The sequence below is a fragment of the Madurella fahalii genome (genome assembly GCF_045866475.1).
Source record: "Madurella fahalii IFM 68171 DNA, scaffold_2, whole genome shotgun sequence".
Taxonomy (NCBI): domain Eukaryota; kingdom Fungi; phylum Ascomycota; class Sordariomycetes; order Sordariales; genus Madurella; species Madurella fahalii.
Window position 1 is genome coordinate 8,508,671 of NW_027263972.1, and position 14,126 is coordinate 8,522,796.

Genomic DNA, 14,126 nt, shown 5'->3' on the forward strand with positions numbered 1-14,126 from the left:
GGCCGGCAAGCAGCTGGTCCGGGTGCCAGCTCGTGAGACGGAGCAGTCCACGACAACGACACCACGTCCACATACCATAGCTCATAGCCCATAGCCCGAGCAGACATGCAATTTCAAGGCATCTTCGCGAGCACTACATGATGTTCTCTTCTTCCGCCGGCGGCAAGAAGGCCCCTCCCCAGGTAAGGAGCTGAATCGCTCTCTTCAAGGCGTTCCGCTGATGTTGGATGCGCAGCAGGAGATGGTGCAAGTCGGTATGGGCCATGTTCGACCATGTGTCGTCTTCTAGCACGGCTAACTTTGCTCCTGCGTGAACCACAGACAGGTCCGAGTACGTGTGGCTCTTTTCCCCATTCATTCTTGCTACCGAACTGACCTGAACCTCGCAGCTCCGCCTCGCCCTTCTGGAGGGCCCCTCCCCGAGAGACACCGAACCTGGTTGTGGGCGCGGCCTATTCCCATGCCGACATGCTCCAGTTTGTTTCCATCCACCTATTTGGCACGGCGCGCGACTGACTTGCAACAGTAGGACCGTCTCGGGGTCGGGTTCGCGCCCAAGGACCCCGCCGTCGGCGACTGACCGACCGGCAACGAACTCCCCGTCCAGAAAAACCAGCTCCAAAGTCACGTCGCCACCGTTTAAATCGTACATAAGCTTCCTGTCGAGCACCAACGAGGATTGGACCGCAGACGATGCCGAGGATATGTACGGCTACGAGTCGGACGACGGCGATGATTTCGGATTGCCGAGTCTATCCAACATGAAGAGAAGGACGAGGCGGAGGGCGGAACAGAGCAGGGCGAAAACTGATAGCGGACTTGGCGACGATGACGACGACGCAATCGTTGCGCTCCCACGAAGAAATTCGGACAGCGCCGACATCGCCATCGAGCGGCCGGCATCGATATACCCCATGCCCAAGAAGAGCGAGGGCAAAATACTACGGCCGCAGTACAAAGACATACTGCGCGATCCAGCTAATGCGCTCCACCTAATCAACCACCCATCCATACCTCCAAACGCCACCCCCAAGGAGATTGACGCCATCAACTCGAGGATCACAAGGATAAACAAATTCAAGCGGCTACTGCAAGCATCAACAATACCCCTGTCCGACCTCCGGGCGCTAGCATGGTCGGGCGTGCCAGGAGAAGTCCGCGCCATGACGTGGCAACTCCTGCTCAGCTACCTCCCGACCAGCAGCGAGAGGAGGGTCGCTACGCTGGAAAGAAAGAGGAAAGAATATCTCGACGGTGTACGACAGGCCTTCGAAAAGGGAGGGGGCCCCTCGACTCCGTCGGGGAGGGGCGGCCGCGGGCTAGACGAAGCCATCTGGCACCAGATCAGCATCGACGTGCCGCGGACCAACCCCCACATCGAACTCTACGGCTACGAAGCCACGCAGCGCTCGCTCGAGCGCATCCTCTACGTCTGGGCAGTGCGGCACCCTGCGAGCGGGTACGTGCAGGGCATCAACGACCTGGTAACCCCCTTCTGGCAGGTGTTCCTCGGCACGTACATCACCGACCCGGACATTGAGCGGGGGATGGACCCAGGCCAGCTCCCTAAGCCGGTGTTGGACGCGGTCGAGGCCGACTCGTTTTGGTGCCTGACCAAGCTGCTGGACGGGATACAGGACCACTATATTGTCGCACAGCCTGGGATCCAGCGCCAGGTATCTGCGCTGCGGGACCTCACCGCCAGGATAGACGCCAACTTGGCGAAGCATCTCGAGAAAGAAAATGTCGAGTTTATTCAGTTCAGCTTCCGCTGGATGAATTGCCTCCTGATGCGGGAAATCAGCGTCAAGAATACGATTCGGATGTGGGACACGTACATGGTAAGCAGGCCCCGTTCTCCCAACTCAACATCTTTCTCACCCCCCCGTACTCATCCGATTTCGTGCCGCAGGCCGAAGAACAAGGCTTCTCGGAATTCCACCTCTATGTGTGCGCCGCCTTCTTGGTGAAATGGTCCGACAAGCTATTGAAGATGGACTTCCAGGAGATCATGATGTTCCTCCAGTCGCTGCCGACGCGCGACTGGACCGAAAAGGACATTGAACTACTGCTCAGCGAGGCCTACATCTGGCAGAGCCTGTTCAAGGGCTCGTCGGCGCACCTGCGCGGCCCAGAGCCGCGAACGCCGAGCGCCAATTTCCAGCTCTAGCTATTGCATAATACAACCTTTATTTTTTTTTTTAATGCGTCTTCTAGGTTAGGCATGCTAGGTTTTGCAACATGGGAGAAAGAGACAGGGAATTGCATGATTGGGGATACCTTTTCATATACAGCACAACAGAGCACAGCAGGTTAGCATCTAATACCCGGAAATGTCAAGAGAAGAGAATAGGAAAAGAAGATACTACATTCATTTCTGGTATGATAACAAGTAGAGAACAGCTACTCAGTTATGTAGGTCGCTGCAAAAAGTGGACTCGGCATAGGCGGCAGTATACATTCCACACTGCGAAAAGACACTCCCCAAAAGGACGCAGAGTAAAAGAAGGCTGCTGCTGCCACCGGTTGCGATTTATGTACCTATTGTATCCCAGACGAATTCAAGACTTCCTAAGTACTGTTTTACTACCGAGCGAGAAGTACAACTCAAAGCCATTTCCTGATTCCCACAATGCGCCCACCCGCCAAAGGACTGAAAAGAGAAAAACTGGCTCAGCTACTCATACATACGCACATTGCCCATGCGACTACCCAAGAGCTCTCCTCATTCCTCCGCGGCAATATTAAAGAAAGAAAAAAAAGAAAAAATCTTTCTTACAACCGAGCAAGCAGACGTGTCACCTACGCCATAGTCGTCCTCTCGCTGGCATTCACATCGCCCTCTCTCGCCTTCTTTGCCGCCTCTCCCTCGAGCGTGCCGTCGTCTTCTTCCTCAGCCTTGCGCTTCTTCTTGCGCACGAGCCCAGTCAGGTCGGTCGCCTTCTTCTTGACCTCGTCCGACACGGCGGCGGGGGCCGCCGCCTTGGACGCCGGCTCGATCCCCAGCGCCGAGTTGAGGTCCAGGGGCGCCTTGCGCAGCTCGACCAGGCGCTGCTCCATGTCGGCGAGCATCTCCTTCACGTCGGCGATCTGCCGACGCGTGGCTTCGTTGTCGTCCGGGTTGTGCAGCGTCGCGAGCTCGACTTCCTTGTTCTGCAGCTTGAGCTTGGTGCTGTTGATGGCGGCTTCGAGCTGGGCGGCTGCCTCGTCGCGGAGGGGCTGGTCGATGGTTTCGCTGCCCGAGGTATCCTTGTCGTCGGAGGATTTGGTCATGGAGGCGAACTCGAGGGCCAGCGAGAGCTTGAAGTGCGCTTCAGCGATGATTTCGGACTCGAAGGGGTAGAGCTCCTCTTTGTATTTGAGAGAAGCGCGGGAGTCGGTGATCGCGTTGGGGTACCTGTTTGTTTGGAGGAAAGAAGAAAAAAGGAGGTGGTATGTCAGCCTGTGTCGGGAAGGATGGGCGACGGTCCTTCGCGACCTGCTGTGACATACCTCTCGTTCTCGAGCGAGATTTCGGCGAGGAGATCGTGCGTGTCGGCTAGACGCTCCTTGATGTGCCTGACCACCGCAGAGTCGCCTTCGGCGGCGACCTCCTTGCCCTTGCCCTGTTGCGCCTCGTCCTCAGCCTGGATGGACTCGAGCCGTTTGTTGAAGAGCACGCGTGCGAGGTCGAGAATCTCAAAGGCTGCGGCAAGATCATCCTCCTCCTCTTCCTCTCCGCCCTCGCCTTCTCCGGCGTCATCTTCCTCCCCTCCTTCTTCCTCCTCCTCCGAGTCGACAAAGTTCTCGTCCCCTTCAAAGTGGAACATGGGCTTCTTCTGCTGAGCGCCCGGGGCTTCCTTCTCTTTCTTCAACACCTCTTTCGCGGCCGCCTCTCCAATGGCCTCGCCCACCTTGGTCTCCGTCTCGGCAACTACGGCAGCCGGTAACGCCGCACTCTCCCCTGCACCATTCTTTTGCGCACTGGCGGCACCGCTGCCGTCGGCCGGCTTGGCCTGCTTTGCGGGCTTCGGCTTGGTCTGCTTCTTCGCATCCGGTGCTTTTCCCCCCAGAACATCGCTCTTGCTCTGGCCAACCTTGAAAAGCGCCCGCCCATAAAGAAACAAGATCTCGGCGTTGTCGGGGCTCATCTCGCCATTCATCTCAGCCTGCATCTCGGCGGCCTGAGCGTACACCTCAGCGGCGTCCTCGTACTGCTTGTGGGCGTACAGTGCCGTCGCCCTGGCTGAGAGGTCGGCAAGCGACACCTTGAGGCTCAGCGCGGCCTGCTCCGGGTCGAGCTCGAGCGGCGTCGCGGTGCCGGTCGTGGGCGTAGGAGTCGCCATTGTCCCTAAGCTCTGATGGATAGATAGTGCGGTCAAATGACAATGGGTTCGGTTTCCAAACCGGAATGCGGGGGAAATTCGATAAATGGGTTTTGAAGCGGCGGGAATTGGAGGGGTCCAACTCGATTCGCGGTGCTTCCAGGAGAGCAGAATGAGCTGCTGTTAGTGAGGAAAGCTGCGCTGTGAAGAGCTTCCTTCTGACGCGCAGGTCAGCCCACTGAAGGGACGCGTTTCATTGGTCCTTGCTAGGGTAGCGTTCCGCGAGGCCAGAAAGTCTGGGTCCAGAGAGAGCACCCACCGAGCATCTAACAACAGGTCAAGTCCGGTTGGAGGAGATCAAAATGGCCGGAGCCGCCAGGCCATGTCACCGTCATGGCTGAATTGCGATTCCAGAGCTTTGCATTAGCTCTTTCCTTCCGCTTATATTCGCAAGGAGCACCAGTCTGTAGGGTTAGGGAATGACGTATGACGTAGTGGCACCCATGCGTCGCAAGTGAGGGGCAGAGAGAGCTGCACGTCACGGCATCGTAAGCCAATCGAGCACCATTCCAGCGGATTGTGTAGGGGGACGGCGACAAAGCCGTCTCGAGGACTACATGGGCTTCAAGGCAAAGTTAGGATCATATAGGTCGTAGGGATACTTAGGGACTGCATAAACTATCTAAGAATGGGTTGTATGCGTTGCACTTGGGCTCCGCTAATATTCACAAGCTACCTCAGCTCTTCTCATCATTATCCCTCATCGTCTTTTAAGCTTCCCAAGTTGTGACTCTACAATTCATCATCATATACAAGGCCCACAGACACCGCTCAAGATGCTGCAATCCGTCAACAGTGACCATGACAATCACTACACACGCGGCCAGTCAAACTCGATTGAGTCGCTCGTCGCAGCCCGCAATGACGGGAAAAAGCACCTTCTCCTGGCGTACGGCTTTGCGCTTCCCCAAGAGACGAGATCGTTCCCCAAACTCACAACCAATTTCAGGGCCTCGGGATCGGTAGCGACCATCAAGAGCAAGTTCCCAGCGCCTATGGACACATATCTTCCCAATTCCTGACTCGTCCAACCGCCAGTCCCGGTAATCGTCCAGGCGCTAGCCCGCTACGAGGGCCAGCTCTCGATTCGCATCGTCCTGACCGAGCCGGCCACCCACTTCCTCAACGGTCAGAGCGACGAGCAGCCCACCGTATCATCGCTTTTGATCCTGCCCAACGTCGACGCCGTCTACCGGGACCAGGATGAGTGGGGCCCCCAGTCGTGGCGGCGCGGGGCGAGTATTCTGCATATTGAGTCTGCTTCCTTACCTTTGCCGTCTTCTAGCAGGGTTGATTGACCACTGTTTTTGGCGCAGGTTGCGGAGGTGTATGTCATCCTCGGACGTTCCCAGAGGAGAGGATGCTCGCTATATTGGTGCTAACAGATGAATGTACCAAATAGGGGCTGATATGCTCGTGGTAGCACGCAAGTCACCCACTCCAAAGCATTTTCAATAGTCCGACGAACTAACTTCTGGCAGCCCTCAGCGCAAACACGTTGGCCAAGGTTCGCAAAGTCCCTACCAAATCAGAGCCCTGAACGCTCATCGGCTTGACCCTGCACAGATAGTCAACGGCATGGCCGACAACCTTTTGACCTCGGTCATCCGGGCCTGGGACACGGATTCCAGCATCGACATGAGGAAGAAGATCATCCTCGTTGCTCCAGCCATGAATTCTGTACTCGTTCTTCCCCTGCCCGTCCAGAACCGCCAGACGTGTTGACATTCCTGATCTAGGCCATGTGGAGAAATCCGATCACAAACAAGCAAATACGCGTGCTAAGCGACGAATGGGGTGTAAAGGAGGACTTGGGCATGGCCGGGGGTGCGCGGCCCATCACGGGGTGGTTTCAGGTCCTCACGGTGAGTTAGCACCCGCCCGGCTACTGTTGTGCCTACCGGCTGCTGACCCTTTTCTGGCCACAGCCGATTAGCAAGTATGTTGGCTGGACTGGCCTTGACGTTCCCAGGGACTGGCCTGGAGCTTAGCTAATTCGGTAACCCGCAACAGGGCACTTGCGTGTGGTGATGTTGGAGGTAAAGTTGTCTCCTAGAGCATTTCCTCTCGTACTTATCTGCTCGCGTCGAAATAGCTCCGGAATGAGATGCTAACAGCCGCCTTTTCCAGATGGTTGGTTTTATCCCGACCAATATCCCCAAACTCGATATTTCAGTACCGCTGACAACGACCAAATATAGGTGCCATGGCAGCTGTGCCTACCATCTGCGAAGCTATCGAGCAGAGGCTGAACCTGGGCTCTTCGGCTCGCGAGTCAAGTCTTGTCGGATAACCACTCGGTATCTTAGCTATCACCGCTCAATCAAACTAGTCCATCATCTGATCTACTTGCGGTGCTAATTTCATGCCTGGGGAGGATGTGGCCTGGGTTGAAGATGTCCGCCGCCTGTCAAACAGGGGGAGAGATGACCAGACAGAGCAGCCACGGAATGTCAACATGCCTCAACCCGGGCTGGCAAAGTAATTAATTAATGTTCCCGTGTGATTCAGATTCCAGTGGAATAACTAGACTAGTTTAACAAGAAAACAAGGTAAGCAGCGTAACCCAGCTGCACCAAATAAGGTAATGGCGCCGTTCCCATGGATGTGAATATGATCCGAACCACACCGCTATGCCATGCCCTACAACATGCCGCGCCGCCATGTCTGATGTCTAATATGATTGAATGCTTCCCGTGAGCAGAAGTTCAGCAGTATTCCTCCTCTCCCTTTCGCTCTCACCAACCCAATCCAACCCCCCTTTCCAGACTTAACGGTTGCTGCTCCGCTCCGGTAAATGTACTTGTACAAAGATACTAGCTACATGCCATTCTGCTAGGGAATAAGAGAGTCTTGCTCTCCTCTAGTCATGGCGGAAAGTGCACTTGTCTCCCTTGGCGCACTGTCCCTTGGCCCAGAAGGCACACTGCTTGGTGCCAATCAGGCTGCGGTTGATGCCGCGGAGATGGTCCGGGATCTTGCCGTCCCGGTCGTTACTGTTATTGCTGTTCGTCCGGCGCATGGCATTGGAACCGTGGCCGCCGCGGTTGTGGAGATGGTAATCGCGATCCCGGTCCCAATCCCGGTCGCGGTCGCGGTTATGGTCGCGGTCACGTTCAGAGCGGCCGCCGCCGTAACCATCACGATCACGCTCTTGGTGGGGTTGGCTGTAGCCATCGCGTTCTGGGTGGGACGGGCCGTAGCCTTGGTTCTGGCCGTATGCGTCCTGGTATGGGTATGACGCCGCGGGCTGGCCACCTTGCGACTGGCCTTGATTCTGTGCAGCCGACGCCCACTTCATGATGTCGAGCAGGTACTGTGCACTCTGCGGATCGGCGGCAGCCGGGGCCGCTGCCTGGGCTTGAACCTGAGTCTGGCTGCTGCCGGCGAGCGCCGCCATCAAAGCCTGGATCTGGTTGGGATCGACAGATGGGTACTGTGCCTGAGTAGCGGCCTGCTGGCTACTGAGAGCCGCCAGTATGCTCGAGAGCTGGTTGTTACTGTCTGCGTTCTGAGGCTGCGGCTGCGGCTGCGGCTGAGTAACTTGGGCGGCGTACGGGTTGACGGCTTGCGTGTACGGATTCTGCTGCTGGCCATACCAGGATTGCTGCTGTTGTTGCTGAGCAGCATAGTACTGCGCCCAAGCTGCCGAGTGATCGGGTGCCGCAATTTGCGCCGGCTGAGCGGTGACGGCGACGGCGACGGGCTGAGCGACCTCTGGCTGCGTCGGTTGGGGAGCCGAGGCTGCCTGAGCAGTCTTGGCCGCGTGCTCTCGCTGCACTTGCCGAGCAGTTGCCTCAAGCGAGTCGAGCACCTTCTGGACCTCGGGATTGTCAACCGGATCGCGCCGGTCCGTCTTGGGACGCGTTGGATCGTACGGGTTGGGATCGTTCCAGTTTTTGAGACGGTCCGAGGTGAGAAGCTCGTACGTCTGCTGATCGCGCCGCGCGGCCACGGCGGGATCGTACCAGGTGCGAGCATCCTGAACGGGTGCCTGGGCGCGGACTTCAGGCTGACGTGCCGAGTGTCCATTGTACGAGTCGGCAATCGAGTTGATGGACTTCATCGCCTTCGTAAAGTCGGCATAGTCAGGGCGGGATTTGGCTTCTAGGCGGCCCAGGGCAGCGCGCGAGCCATGGTACGATCCCCATTGCCTGCATTCATTAGCGCGCTGCATCATTTCCTCGCGTTCCGGCGTCGCAGGTGGCAAGAGGACTTCGGTTCCGGAAGCTCCAGCTCCAGACAGCGACGGCTCGTAAGGTGGCGATCTTGGGTTGGGCGGAATGTCTGCCGGGTTGTGGTAGATGGCCATGAGCTCCATCGATTCTCGCTCCCTGATGAGCTTCTGCTCGTCCGTCTCGAAAGTCTTGAGTCCGCCGCGTGTATCGTACGTCTGCTCCCGCTTCGCATTCGGAATATTGTCTCCAAAATCAATGGCAACAGGCTCCTCCCATTCCCGGTCATTGATCTCGCTAGCCTTAAATCCCTTGCCACCGTGAAGCTTCTTCATCATTTCGCTTTCCTCGTTGTTCTTGTACCGGCCATCCGTCTTAACGTTGCGAGCCATGTGGCCCTCTTGCTCAGCGATCTCTTCGGGGTGACGGGTGAATTCCCGGATTTCGGCCAGCCCGTCGCCGCTCCTGAAAGCAACCTTGAGGCCAAGGGCTCTGCGCTTCTCTTTGCGCAGGCGACGCTCCCTCTGCTCGGGTGTCTCGTTCGGATCGGGGGGGGGCGAGACTTTGGAGGGCGGTTCTAGCCTGTTTACTTTCTTGGGTTCATCGATCTCAGCCATCAATGCTGAAAAGGCCGATCTGGTGGAAGTGGTCTCCTTGGCCGCCTCCGTAGGCTTGGGTTTAGCCGGCTTGATAGAGCTGGCGGTAGCCTGTGACGGTGGCGTTTTATCGGTCTTGGCCGCGTTCTTCTGCAATTCGGCCTTCGTGGGCTCGGGTTTTGGCGTGGCCTTTGTGGCCGGACGCGCCTTGCCAGGAAGCAAAAGTCCAGAGCGGGATTTAGTTTGAACAGGGGCCGGTGCGGCTGTGGAGGGTTTCACGGCGGGGTTTTTCGAAACCGTCGATGAGGACTTCACGCTGCTCGCAGCCGCTGATGCGGAGGTTGCAGCGTCAGTCGCTGGCTTCTTGGATGAGCGCAAATCACTAGCACTAGCATCATCTTCCCGCGGCCGTTTGGTTCCTGTAGAGGTAGGAACCATCTTCTGGGCTGGTTTGCCAGCCGCTTTATTGAGCTCGTTAGCCGACGTCGTTGTTTTCGATGATGTCGCCGAGAGCTTTTTGCTGTCAGTGGCCGGGGTCGTCGGTTTGGACGTAGAGAGAGATTTTTTCAAGTCGCTTCCTGAATTTTCTTGTTTTGAAACGGCGCGCGCCTGAGTCGCTTTCTTTTTCGCCGACGAGTTTTCGGCCCCGGCGGGGGAATCGCTGCTACTGCCACTCCCGTCGCCGCTGTTGCGCCTTGCAGTTTCATAAACCTGAGCAATAAGCGCCTTCGCCTCATCGTCGCCTTGCGCTTCCAGTTTGACTCTTATTCCGTTTATCTTCCATGTCTCCAGTTGTTCCAGCTTCACCTTGGTGAGACGTGTGAAGAGCCGCAGGATAGCCTTGACCAAAGGCGAGTTTGTCTCGCCCAGATTGATCAATCGGATGAGCAAGTTGCTGAAGCTGGCAGGGAGCTTGTTATGCCCGCTCATCCTTGTCAACAAGTTGCAGGTATCGACGTTGAGCCCTTCCACAATCGCAAGCTCCAGCTGTGCCTTGATCAGGTCAGGGTCCAAGTCCGAGGCTTTCCCCTCCGCCTTCGCCTTCCAGGCATTCTTGACATCGCGAGTCATATCGAGCAGCATAAAATAGAAGGGGGTATAGGCATCAGCTGCCACTTCCTGGTTGCTGGCATGGGAGGGATGAAGCCGCAGGGTTTCAGCCGCCTTGATACCGGTGTACATCGGCTCCGCAGGAGGTTCAAGCTGCTTTGCCTTTGGCGGCCGCAGAGTTAGCATATAACCCAGAAGGAATGCACAAAGGGGAACACGGCCTCTTACCTCGCCGCCAAGTCTATCCTTCAACACCTTCTTCCACCAGTCAACCGGAATTTCTAGCAATTGATATCAGTACTCATGCATGCGATCGTACAATGGCAGGCACGCTACTCACCGGTCTCTGCCCGTTTCATCTCGATCTTGAGACGAATATCAGCCCGCTGGCGATCTAAGTCGCTCGTCGCCTTCTGGTACGCATCGGCATGGTTTCCAAGGCTCTCAGCTGGGGTCCAGCCTCGCCACAGTTTTGGGAACAAAGGATCCTTGCCTCCTTTGGTCGACAGCGTCACGTATCTCTTAGTCGGCGTACCCTTTTGGAGTTGTACGGGTGCCGGTCCGATGACAAGGTTTGGCACCCCTGGCCAGGTCGATTCCTTGCGGCCTTGAGCGCTCGTGAGGAGACTGGCATCCTCGTAGTTGACGGTGCAACTTAGATCGGGCGTGGCTTCGGGTTGGGACTGCGCTGAGGGAGAAGCGTGGTTGTCGACCACCGGCGCCAATAGCTTGGCTCTCTTCGCCACTGCCTGAGGAGGTTCAGACTCGGGTGCGCGAGCATGTTTCGCACCAGCCACGGCCTTGATCTCCGACGACGATTGAGGCTGGTGAACTGGCGGAACCTGGCTAATTGATTCCTGAGCAAAGACTAGTTGGCCAGCGGCTGGGTGAATAGCCGGCTGCTGAACTGCGCGCTCAACTTGGTCGGGCTGCTGGGATCCTTGCTGTAGTGTCCGCTGAGATTGCTGCGCTTGAGCCTTCTGTGCCGGCCGCTGCGCTGCAGTAAGGGGACTGCCAGCAACGGAAACCGGTATCTGCGCAGCAGTGGCCTGTGTTTGCTGCGGCTGGCCGCTGAGAACCGCGGAAAAATGAGAGTGGGCTGGGCGTGGGTTGACCGGAACTTGCTGCTGAGCCTCTGTCTGATACGTTGGGATCGCCGCCGTCTCCGAGGCTCGGCTTGAAAAGAAAGGGGAGGGTGAGCCGCTGGTGACAGGAGCAGAGAGGTTCGCTGCCTGCGGGTTACCGATCGGGTTCTCATACCGTTGGCCGGAGCCGTATCCGGTTGGAACTGGTCCTTGCCACTGCGGGACCGATGCTTGGGGGTAGCCATTAGGAACAGAACCAGGCCCGTTGACTACACCACCGCCGAAGGCGTGAGCGTTGGTCTCTGGCGTGGCGCCGCTGTCGAGCTGAGCTTGGAAGTCGTTTCCTGGCGGGATATTGAGAGCAAATCTACTCTCAACCGTCTGGTTGACGTTATTCGGATGACGCTGCTCGGCATAGTAACCCGGATGCAGGGCTGCGTCTTGGCCATACGGCGCGGCAGTCGCCTCACCGTGGGTTGACCAAGCATCTCCCTGGTCGTAGTAGCCAAACTGGCGATACAGACCGGGCTGGGCATCAGCCCCCGCCAGTTGGTGGCTTACTGGCGCGTCGCTGAGGAAGTCCGGGTTCGGGTAGCCGTTGTCGGCACTACCACCCTGATCGAAGGCGAGGGCAGAACCACCAAAAGGATGGTCCCACGCCTCTCCAGCAAAGCCTCCGGGGGCCCAGCCGCCTATGCTGTCCCCATGGCCTTGATCCATGGCTCAGCGGCACCCAATGCGAAACGCCCGGGTGTGGAAAGGGGGATCACGTGCAGGTAACGAGGTGTTTTTGGTGCAATTAACCGAACAATCACGTGAAGTTAAGTGCGGTATTTCGAATTAGAGGGGTAAAGAGGAGCGGAAATCGGAGTTTGCAATTAACCGTTAATTTTGTGGGGCGGCAAATGGTGGGGTGGGGCAGATCGACGAATTCGGATTAGTGCTCGAGCTAAAGCAGAAATGGGTCAGCCTGCAAAGCCAAAAAGTCCCCCATGACAAAACGATGCAATTCGAGGCGTGCAACACAGTTGATGGCGAGCTTGAGTCGCCTTCCCACAGACAGACGACAACCAGACAGCCACCTAACCTCCTTATCCAACATTCAACCCGGGAGAGCAACCGGCAGCAGCAGGAGTCCATGGCGTGAGCAAGTGATAAAATGGTCTTAAGGCAGCCCAGCAGATGGTGTTGATGGTTAACGTGCAGAAAGCAATCGGGTGCCCTCGCATTCGAACATCGGTCAAAGGCTGACTTTGGCTGGGTCGGATAAGGGGCTTTGCGTTTTGCGAATCGAAGGGTCTGTGTGGCCAAGATTTTCGAGAGGTGATCTGCGTCCGCCTGAGCAAACACCCACGCCTGGCCTAAGACGGATTGAAATGTTCTTGACCAGCCGGTTCTGCATTTAGGCATTCGCGTCTCCCATTCCCCTTATGCTGCGCGTTCCTGCCCATTTCCAGGCGTCCCCGACCACCTCAATCAGTCCCACAGAGACTGATTCCAGGTTGCCCTCGGCTGGAGGGCGAAAGTCCTGGCGGCAGAAGTGTGGCCGATGGTGTGGTGGTGGGGAGGATCACCCTGAAGGGCGCTGGAGCAAACCCCTCTTTAGTGACCGCTCGCAGCCCAGGCCGCCCCCGCAACCTCCGCCAAACAGGCGCCTCTGCAGCAACCAAGAGCCGGTCTCCCAGATGGCAACCAGGAATGGGTGGAATCTGGGTTTTGATGGGACAATTAACCAGGGGCTGTCAGGTTGGACCCCCTTGGCTGGGCGGTGGTGACATTTGATAATTATTGCCAGTGGCTGCAGGTAGAGCTTCGTCTTGCCTGAAGCTGATGGCCGTTTTGGCCGTCTTGTTCTCACATGGCTGGGCTGTCTGCTGCCGTGCTCTCCCCTTGCCGTCTGTCTGCAGTTTCTCTCGTGACAGGATTTTTAAACAGGGTTACTTGTAGCCGAATGGCCGTTCTCTTCGTCATCCAACTCATTTTTCGCCGTCGCTCTCACAACCTTTCGGCTCGCAGATAGTGTGCGCTGCGAGGTCCAGGCTGTTCGATTGAACATGCATTTCAAAATGAGGATGCGAACACACATTTTTTGCCGTCAGAAGCTTTAGATGGGGGGCGGGTGAGTTCATGCATACCCTTCAGTCGTGCTTTGGTTTGTAGCACACTTCCTTCCGCTCTGTGTCGCAGAGCCACGTCATGGCCGCCCTCCCTCGTAGGCGACACGATCGCTGCCCAGCGGCTCCTTACAACATTTTCCCGCGTAATATCTAGACAGGAGTTGGGCAGGGCTATTTTGCAGAATGACCAGATAACAGGCGACCGCAGGCGCGCTAAGGAGGAGCAATCGACGAGACGGCTCTGGTCAAAATGCCTATACAACCAGGTTGGGAATGAGGACTGAGCAGAGGAGAACCGTCGCGTGAGCATGCAGCACCCAGCGCGGCAATCCTGGTGATGGTTGGGCGTGCGAACGGTGGAAGGAGGATGGACACAAGTCACCGCGTGTCTGTTGATGTGAAAGAGAAAACTTGGTCTAGGTCTCGCAAATCAGCCGCGGCAGTCATTAAAGGGCTGACCTGCCGCAGGTTGGCTTGACGCTGGTCCGTGCGTGTGGCGAAGTCGATTGATACTCAAAGACCCACAGGTACCAAGGTACTGGACACAAAGGTGTCCATGAATTCATGTGGGGAAGCTTCGAACATGTGGCCGACACTTGAGGACAGAGCATCCAACAACCCAAGGGGGCTACTCTTTTGTTTTGCCCAGAAAAAATTGACAACGCAGCGCTTTTGTTTTGGTTAAGGGACCAAGAAGCTAGTGCTCGGCGTCGCGTCTTCTTTGACTGGAGAGTTGGAC

The 14,126-nt window shown here is 56.9% G+C and overlaps 4 protein-coding genes across 4 annotated transcripts; 2 read left to right on the plus strand and 2 right to left on the minus strand.

Annotated features, from left to right (window-relative positions):
- Positions 1-140: 140 nt before the first annotated feature.
- On the plus strand, positions 141-2,170 carry GYP1 (GTPase-activating protein; the record flags this gene model as incomplete). Its single annotated transcript, XM_071060700.1, has 6 exons — positions 141-182; positions 236-254; positions 322-331; positions 390-476; positions 530-1,841; positions 1,913-2,170. The coding sequence occupies 6 exons, from the start codon at positions 141-143 to the stop codon at positions 2,168-2,170; spliced, it is 1,728 nt and encodes a 575-aa protein (XP_070916801.1).
- Positions 2,171-2,802: 632 nt separating this feature from the next.
- MFIFM68171_05281 (uncharacterized protein) lies at positions 2,803-4,325 on the minus strand (the record flags this gene model as incomplete). The annotated part of the gene is made up of 2 exons (XM_071060701.1): positions 2,803-3,397; positions 3,493-4,325. 2 exons carry the CDS (start codon positions 4,323-4,325, stop codon positions 2,803-2,805), a joined length of 1,428 nt encoding a protein of 475 aa, XP_070916802.1.
- Positions 4,326-5,140: 815 nt separating this feature from the next.
- Positions 5,141-6,657, plus strand: MFIFM68171_05282 (uncharacterized protein; the record flags this gene model as incomplete). Its single annotated transcript, XM_071060702.1, has 11 exons — positions 5,141-5,253; positions 5,314-5,342; positions 5,403-5,619; positions 5,681-5,691; positions 5,767-5,790; positions 5,846-5,871; positions 5,931-6,044; positions 6,104-6,229; positions 6,293-6,303; positions 6,378-6,403; positions 6,566-6,657. The coding sequence occupies 11 exons, from the start codon at positions 5,141-5,143 to the stop codon at positions 6,655-6,657; spliced, it is 789 nt and encodes a 262-aa protein (XP_070916803.1).
- A 570-nt stretch (positions 6,658-7,227) lies between these two features.
- On the minus strand, positions 7,228-11,990 carry MFIFM68171_05283 (uncharacterized protein; the record flags this gene model as incomplete). Its single annotated transcript, XM_071060703.1, has 3 exons — positions 7,228-10,347; positions 10,414-10,466; positions 10,526-11,990. The coding sequence occupies 3 exons, from the start codon at positions 11,988-11,990 to the stop codon at positions 7,228-7,230; spliced, it is 4,638 nt and encodes a 1,545-aa protein (XP_070916804.1).
- Positions 11,991-14,126: the final 2,136 nt, after the last annotated feature.